The 9,601-nt window shown below is 35.7% G+C and overlaps 1 protein-coding gene across 1 annotated transcript; it reads left to right on the top strand.

Annotated features, from left to right (window-relative positions):
* Positions 1 to 8,100: 8,100 nt before the first annotated feature.
* On the top strand, positions 8,101 to 8,972 carry LOC110798517 (germin-like protein subfamily 3 member 3). Its single transcript, XM_022003696.2, has one exon. The coding sequence runs from the start codon at positions 8,164 to 8,166 to the stop codon at positions 8,788 to 8,790; it is 627 nt and encodes a 208-aa protein (XP_021859388.1). The 5' UTR covers positions 8,101 to 8,163; the 3' UTR covers positions 8,791 to 8,972.
* The last annotated feature ends 629 nt before the right edge of the window (positions 8,973 to 9,601 follow it).

The following is a 9,601-nucleotide window of genomic DNA, read 5'->3' as shown; positions in this document are numbered from 1 at the left end:
AGCTATAATTAAACTAATTACAACTATTTGATGGTACGCAGACCATATTTAATTTGAAAAACAAATTTGGTGCATTAGACCAATTACATTCAAATTAATGGTACGCATACCATATTTTCTATCCTATTTGGGCTATACTAGTCACTCCATAACCTGCAAAACAGTACATATACAATATATACCATTCACCCATTCATTATCATGAATGGCCCACATATATAGCTAGTTAGTAAAACAAATTATGCATCACATAAATATTTGCAGCAATTAATTAAGGGCACCAATAATCTACCAATTATTCAGTCCTTATTAATTCTAATCAAGTTGTTTAACCTTAAAGGATTTGTAGACCTAATCAAGAGTTTATGACTAAAAATGCTCCCACTTAACCAATAAATGCATATGCTTTACTAATTTTAAACATAAAAATGTATTTCTAGTCTAACCGGAAACATACAAATTTAATTAAAATTTAAAGCTCATATAAATTTATAATTGAATCCATTAATTTAATTTATTTCAGTTGAATTAAACGAATTTAAATTAATTCAAGATTTAATTTTAGTAAAATAATTAGTATAAATAAAATTTATAATAATTATAATATTCTAAATTAAAATCCAAGAAAACAATTTAAATTACGAATTTTAAAATTAATTAAAATCGTTCCCGAACTGATAATTAAAAATTAAATTCAAAGCGCATCAATCGGGTCAAGACGAGGCACTTGGGCTTGCGCCCAAGCCCCATCGAGCTACGAGGCCCATGCCACGTGAGAATTGATCGTCACACATCCCTAGCACAGCCACACACTCCCACGCACAAGGCCACGCACACACGCACCCCTTGCGGGCTACGCTGCGCGCAGCATTGCTGCGTCGTGGCTGCTGCTTGTCTTGGCGCGCATGGTGCGTTGTGGCGCAGCGTGCTGCTGCCCACACGCATCGTGCAGTGCCTTGTGTGCCTCGCCCTCGCCCACTGTGCTACGTGCATGCCTAGGCGTTGAGCCTAGCGTGCCGTACACATCGTTGCTCGTTGCATTCGTACCGCACGGGCGACGAGCTCCCTTGCTCGTCGTCACGTGCCCGCACTATACAACACCCCTTAGGGGTAACACGTAGCTTCCATTGCTTTGTGCGTGCAACATTAATGAGCGTTTTTTTTAAAAAAAAAAATTAATTCAAAATTAATGACAAATTAATAAATCATATTAATTTCATAATTTTAGGGCGAAAAATCGAAAATTTATTAATCAATTAATTTCCGATTAACATGGATTCAAATATAGGTCATAAAAATTAAAAATTTAACATAAATTAACAATTTTTATGGTGGATTTTAATCATGGATACCTAATTAAATTATTAATTAATTATGAAAATCAAATTAATTCTAAATTATTCGAATTTCAACAAATTAATCATAATTACAAATTAGGTTGTATAATTAACAAGGCTAGGCATTCAAACTTGTTAAACATATACTGTAGGTCAATCAAAAATTCAAGATTTATCAACAAGAATCGCAAATATTTAATTTAACATCTTAAATTTACAAACTTTTGCGTTCGAAAAACTAAAACCTCCGAAAAGTCATAGTTAGGCTTCGAATTTGGGAATTCTGGGTTCGGCCGAAAAATATTAATTTTGTCAAAAATTTAGAATGCCTTGTACATGCGGAATTGACACAAAAATCACTCGATTTGGATGAGTAACGAAGAAACTGCCGAAAAACTGCGTACATATAATTAAATAAACGCAATTTGCAATTAATTAACAATTACGAAAATTAATCACCCCTTTTAATTCTTTCCAAATTTGTAAAATTTAACCATGTTCATGCAATTTAGATTATGAAAATAATAAGAGGCTCGTGATACCACTGTTAGGTTATGATTCATATGACAAAACATAAATCATGCGGAAAAACCATAAAGCCAGAAAAGCATATTATTTACACATAATCATTTAGCATAGTTTAGATGCATACACTTTGTTGCGTGCCCTCCCTAGCTGCGCCCGAACCGAACAAGAACAAGTCTTTGGGACTCCAAGTGTCGTCCCTCCGTAGATAGTCCACAGCATGTCCGGATCCGCCTTAAGCTTGACCAACTAGAATCGCTCTTAAGGTAGCTTAGGAATTTCGGCTATTAGGTGCAAGTGTATGGCTGATTTTTCTTCAAAATCTTACCTTTAGAATACTTCAATTGTCTCTATAAATTATGACCCTAGGCTCCTATTTATAGAGGTATGGAAAAGGAATTATAATCCTACTAGGATTTGGATTTATTAATTAGAATCCAACTTGAACTCTAAATAATAAATATAATATTATTAGGATTAGGATTTAATCAATACACGAATTCCGATAGGATTAGGATTCGTTACGAACATGAGCATCGTAAGGCCACGAGCATCGCACCACCCGCGCAGGCCTTGCGGCCCGCACGAGCTGCCGTTGCTCGCAGCCCAACAGCACGCCTAGCGTGCGCGCGCCAAGGCCTTGCTGGGCCTGGCCTTGCGCTGGGCCTGGCGAGGCGTGGCAGCTCCATGTTGGGCGCTCGGCTTGCTGGGCGCGGGCCTGGCTTCGTGCTGGGCCTTCGTCTAGCATGCCTCGTCCGATGCTAATTTGTACGATGCGCTTCTGATTAAATTCCCGGTTCCGGAATTCATTTCCGATACGAACAATATTTAATATTTCCAATTCCGGAATTAATTTCCGTTTCGAACAAATATTTAATATTTCCGTTTCCGGAATTATTTTCCATTCCGATAATATTTCCGATTCTGACAATATTTCCGTTTCCGGCAATATTTCCGATTCTGGCAATTTTTCCATTTCCGATAATATTTTCCGATACGTACCATGTTTCCGTTTCCGGCAACTTCTACGACTTGGATAATATTTATATTTCCGATACGATCCATATTTCCGTTTCCGGCAATATCATCATTTCCGGAGTATTCATTTCTTGCTTGTGACGATCTCAGCTCCCACTGAAACCAAGATCCGTCGATTCCGAATATCCATAGATGGAGTATTTAATGCCATTAAATACTTGATCCGTTTACGTACTATTTGTGTGACCCTACGGGTTCAGTCAAGAGTAAGCTGTGGATTAATATCATTAATTCCACTTGAACTGAAGCGGCCCTAGCTAGGCATTCAGCTCACTTGATCTCACTGAATTATTAACTTGTTAATTAATACTGAACCGCATTTATTAGACTTAATATTATATGCATACTTGGACCAAGGGCACTATTTCCTTCAGATGATTGCCACAAAAAAAGATAATGTATGGGTGAAATGGGTGCACTCAGTTTACATCAAAGATAGGAACTGGTGGGACTATGTTCCTAAAGCTGGTGACAGTTGGTACTGGAGAACAATTTTCCAAGTAAAAGATATAATGAAAGGGTATTTAACACTGATCAATTGGTGGCTTTGCCTAAATACTCCATCAAACAGGCTTATTGTAGTTTGTTACCTGGCAATGTTAGACTGCAATGGACCAATGCCATCTGGGACAGATTGGGAGTTCCAAAGCATAGATTTATTGCTTGGCTGGCTATGCTGGAGAGACTTAACACAAAGGAGAAAATGATGAAAATTGGTGTTACACCTGATAATCTTTGCCTTCTGTGTGGTACAGAGGTAGAAAACCATAACCATCTGATTTTTAGATGTGTATATAGTACACAATGCTGGATTCAGATTTCTGAATGGCTAGGTATTCCCCTAGTCCATACTGATCTTCACAGTGTGTTTCATTGGTTACAGAAAAGGAACATTTCCAGATTTAGGAAAGGAGTGCTTGCCACTGGTATACTTTGTACAGTTTGCCATATATGGAAAGAAAGAAATAATGCCCTATGGAATATGCAAATCAGAAGGGTTGATAAGGTGTGTGATCTTATACAGAAGACTGTACATAACAGGATCATTGCTGTGTTACCTAGAGCTGTGAGTGCTAGGGATTATAGTTGATTTTTAGCCCTGGTTACAGGGTAGTGTTCACTGGTTTTTTTTTAATTCCAGTGGTTGTTTCTGATCAGAGGGGCCTGTCCTCTTGATCTTTGGTGGATTTGTACTTGTTGATGGAATAATATATCTTACTTGCTTATCAAAAAAAAAAAAAAAAAAGAAAATGAGAGATAAATTATAAATGTTGTGGGATAAAAGGGGTAAGGTAGTAAATATTCATGTCTATGAAGCACAATGTAAGGATCAATTTGAAACGGAGGTACTATAAATACAAACAATGGTCAAAGCCGAGTTTATGAATAGTGTAAAATTCAAAATGTTAAAATTATTGTGAAATAGAGATAGTATATACTCTATTGTTCTTAAATATTAGGTCCCTTTTAACTTTTTCATCCACTAGTGCAAAAACGCTCATTTACGTCGGTACAATTGCCTCGCTCATTCAAATGAGCGACGCAAAAATACACATTTTGATTTGTAAATATGCTTTGCGTCGGTGATTTACTAATCTGTGACGCAAATGGACCTATACAAGTTAATTTAATTATTTGCGTCGGTGATTAGTAAATCAGCGACGCAGTTTACTCTTAAATTGCGTCACACGCGTATAATTGAACGACGCAAGTGACCCTTTTATATTTTTTCATTTATTTTCTCGCATAGATCCAGGTCGAACAAACTTTTCGCCTCCTCTCCTTCTCTCTCCTCCTCCTTTCCAAATCTCCATTGCCGGAACTCCAACACCTCCCATCTCACCTTCAAAAATTCAGAGTCAACCTTATCCATTCGAAGTCTTCTCTCACCAAGCCGCCCCTTTCTATTTAATCTGAAAATTCGAGCTCTGCGAAAATGGGAAGAGGGGCGAAACCCTAGGTTTCGGCGCGGGGAGAAAGGTGACATCCTGAAGCAGAAAGGCTTAGTTTTTTAAGGCTGTCAAACACACCACACTACTGGATCACGAATTGTTGGTGTTGGAGCTCTAGTTTAACTCGCCGCCCGTCCTTGGCTACCTTGATGCTCAGGTATATTCTATGTCCTATCTTGATTTCCATGTTTAATTAATTTGCTCTGAATTTTTTTAATATAAATTTGGGGTTTAGTTATGTTGGTTAGTTTGTGAATTCAAGTATTTTTTTTCAATTTTTTATATGAGTTTCGTTGTGCGCCTGTGCATTTGATAATAAATTAAGTGATTGATTTGAATTTGATGATAAATTAAGTGTTGAATATCCAGAGCATATAATGAAATAGTTTCTCGTTGTGTGGATTGGATAAAATAAAAATTCATGCTGAAAATTTGTTTGGTAATCTTTGATAGCTTTGCTCTTTTGAATGTCTGGTTATCTTGGGGAAATTCTGAACTATGTATATGCAGGCAGTCATTTACTACACACCTGCTTCAGCTAATGACATCTTGGGCCGTTGTTTGTGATGTTTGGTATCTAGAGCCCCAAACAATAAAACCTGGAGAGACTCCCATCGAATTTGCCGAGAGGTGAATGAATATTTCTCTCTCTGGTACATTTATATAGACATGTTATGTTGGATACCGGATCAATTTGTTGCCTATTGTATCTATTTCTTTTTGCAGGGTCAGAGACATGATCTCTCATAGAGCAGGCCTGAAAAAGGTTCCTTGGGATGGCTACCTGAAGTGCTTACGCCCTAGCCCTAGGTTCACAGAGAGCAAGTAAGCCACCCCCCCGCCAATTATATCTACAGCGTCATTGGACTTAATTTGCCTAATCGTTTACTTGAGTGTACTTCTATGTGTTCTACTGTAACATTGGCCTACTTTTTGAAATAAGTAAGACTTTTTCAATTGTTTTCCATGTCCAATTCTTAGTAATATGAGTTCTTTTGATGGTTAGCTTTCAACTATTCTTTTTAATTGGTTTACTAGTAGAATTTGGATGGGTTTTTCTTTGGAAAGTTAGGGTCTGAGTTTGTTTATTCAACGTTCCTATGGGGATTTGTTGTAGTTTGCAGTAGCTCTTTCATATATTGATGTTGCCTGTAATAAAGAATGGAAGAAGCATATACAATACTAATGGAAGGCTTTTTATGCTGTGAATATGTGCTCTTTGCAGATGTTAACTGTTTTGTTGTAATTCGAGTCCTTGTGATTTCTTGTTTCTTTATGATAAGCTTTCTTCTTAATTCCTGATGTTGCTCTAACTTTTTTCCTTCAAATTTTTTATTTACAGCTTGATAGCTATGATATCGGAAGAGGGAAAGAGAACTAAAAGTATACCTGATACTCTGATGGCATCGCCAGTAAAATATTGTTAGTGTAATATGCAAGATTGTTAGTTAATTTGTATAATTTTTCTAATAATACCCTGTAGCATTGCCCATTAAATAATGTCAAAGGCTAATACGTGAAATAGGATTTGATAACTTGAGAGGTTAGAGGTATTGAAGGATACTTCCCAAACTGTATGTATCATGTTTCCTTTGATGCAGCTTCAACAGATATTTTCTAGATCTATATACCTCTTTCTTACGCAAGTCATGGAAGTAGAATGCTCCGGAATGTTCCCTTTTATTGATATCATTTTATTTTAATTTTTGTAGACTATTTTATTGTTGAAATTGAATGTTAATTTGTATATTGTTAGTGTGAGGGAAAATATAACTAAGACTTTCACATTTTGTTTATTTTAATCTACATATATAGTGCAGATTAAATAAATAAATTGTGGAGGTCTTTTTTTTAAAAAAAAACAAAAAGTCATTTGCCACGCACATTTAGCTAATGTGCGAGGCAAATGACTTTTCAGCATGGCACCAAAAACGTCATTTGCGTCGCACATTTAGCTAATGCGCGACGCAAATGACTTTTCAACATGGCGCAAGAAAAGTCATTTGCGTCGCACATTAAGCTAATGTGCGAGGCAAATGACTTTTCAACATGGTGCCTGAAAAGTCATTTGCATCGCACATTTGCTTAATGTGCGACGCAAATGAGGGTCATTTGCGTCGCACATATGTGCGATGCAAATGACTTTTAGTCATTTGCGTCGAGAGCTTTTGCCACGCGCAATGTGCGACGCAAATGCACTTAAATGTGCGATGCAAATGAGCCTTATTCCACTAGTGATCCGTACCAACTCAATATTATCTTCAAATACGTACGTTAAATAAATATTAAAAAATTGATATTGTTAAACTACACATTGAGACGAACAAAACAAGAGCCCACATGAATATATTTTGAAAAACGTATTGGAAAGAAATTAGAACATTTTTTCAACTGCCAATAAAGATAAGATTCGAAAAAAATACTAATATTTACGTAATGGATGGAGTATTTAAAACCAATAAAAAAACATTTTTATTAAGTAATTTTTTAAAGAACCGATGACATTACAATGCCATCAAGTTTGTACGCACTACGTGTTAATCTAGTATGAATTATTGTATTGATCGTTACGAAGCCCTCATAAGTTGAATAGGGTAGTGCCTATAATGTGAACCCATACTATAACTATTTTTTATACATACTTTGACGCATCACACTTGCCTATATTGACGTGAAACAAAAACTAATAGTGTGTATTCCATTATTTGAGATTCTCCGTATTATTACCAATGAGATATCGGTTTAATGGTTAAAATTGAGATTATATGTATCATAAGTTTCAGGTTTGGATCTCATAAGCCTTAATTGTAAATTGTATTACGTTTGTAATTAATTCGCACTAAAAAAAGTCTTTGTCTTATTTTCAAGTACCGTAAATATGTAAATATACGTGTCTTTAAAGTTGTTTCTTTTGCTCATTTGATGATTAATTGATTAATTAGTTATTTTATTAATTTATTAATATAAATTAAGAGATAAAACTTTTTAGGTCCACCGAAAACAAAATACTACGTAGATAATAAACCACTATCCAAGAAACAATATGTTATTAAATTAAGAAAATAAAATAAAAATGAAACAATTATTTAATGTTGAGAAAATTTATTCCTCTAATAAGAAGTTGATGAATTTATTGAACTAGGCACAACATCTTGACTTTGCTACGGCACCTTAGCCACCTTTGGCTTCATATGAACAATTCAAGCCATCCTCATCAAAGAAGTTCTCTATATAAAGGGTACAATATATACAACAATCCAATCCACAACTCAATATATCCCTTACCATTAATATCAACCAGAGCTTACAAAATGAGTAGCCTTTCATTTTTCTTCATCTTCTCTCTCCTAGCCTCTCTCTCACATGCCATAGAACTCGACTTCTGTGTCGGAGATCCTAGTCTTCCTAGGGGACCTCAAGGATATGCATGCAAAGATTCTTCTACAGTCACAACCGACGATTTCGTTTACACCGGTTTTCGGGGTGAAAAGGCCACCACTAATATTTTCGGAAATAATGTGACTCTTGCATTTTCAAATGCATTTCCTGCCTTAAATGGTTTAGGCATCACTATGGGGAGGTTAGACTTTGCCGTGGGAGGAGTGATCCCACTACATTCTCACCGTACTTCTGAAGTTATTATAATCGCAAGAGGTTCAATCATTGCAGGGTTTATTGACTCAAACAACACTGCATACTACAAAAGATTAGAAGTAAACGATGTTATGGTGTTTCCACAAGCCATGCTTCACTTCCAAATCAATGTTGGTAGAACTCCAGCAACTGCATTTGTTAGCTTGAATGGTGCAAATCCAGGACTACAACTAACTACTCCTTCCTTATTCGCTGGTAATTTACCTGGTGATATAGCCGAGCAAATTACACTCTTGAGTCACGAAGAAGTAACGCGGATAAAAAGAATATTTGGCACTGCTTAATATGTCACCCTCATCTTTGTGCTATGTGACATGGTTGAATCAATTTGTATTTTATGTGAGCTTTATTTACTTTATTATTAAATAATTTATTTGAACATTGTAATAAAGAGTATACATCTACTTGTTGCGCTGCAATATCGTGACAAATAGTGCGCATGAATCATACTCCCTCCGTCCCTTGATACTCGATCTATTTTGACTTTTTGCATTATTTACATAAGTCACTTTAACCCTATTTTATTTCTAGTATATGAAAACAAATGTTAGTATATAATATATTGTTGGCTTCATCTTAATATATATTTTCAAAATATTAATATTTTTATAAGTTTTTATAATATGTAGTTAAAGAAATTGGTGGTCAAAATTATGCATTGACAAACGTGTCCATTCAAAACAGGTCTAGTATATACTAGCCTATCTGTGAAGCCATATTGTCCCGTCATAAAGTAAATCCAGATGATATGTTTTCGATAATTTGATGTTTTTCTCCGTAGAAGGTGGCTTAGGAGTTATTTCTCTACAAGGTGAGTACGGAAACAAAGTTATTAATTGCAAAATGTAAAAAAAAATCTGTACACATGCTGAGTTATTTTGATTTGTGAATTACCTTTTGGTTTACATAGTACTCCACGGAGATTACATATCTTCCTGGAAATAAGTCTCCGATTTAATGAAGTCAAGGGAAACCCGAAAATTGGCATCATAAAACATTAAATAAGTTACAGCCTTCATGAAATCTTACCCATTTACATCCTTTCATCCCTACATGTGTATACCTTGTATACCTAATATAAGGGGCCACACTTGC

Source organism: Spinacia oleracea, chromosome 2 (genome assembly GCF_020520425.1).
Source record: "Spinacia oleracea cultivar Varoflay chromosome 2, BTI_SOV_V1, whole genome shotgun sequence".
NCBI classification, from domain to species: Eukaryota; Viridiplantae; Streptophyta; class Magnoliopsida; order Caryophyllales; family Amaranthaceae; genus Spinacia; species Spinacia oleracea.
The sequence above is the reverse complement of the archived record's forward strand: the minus strand, read 5'-3'. Positions and strand labels throughout refer to the sequence as shown.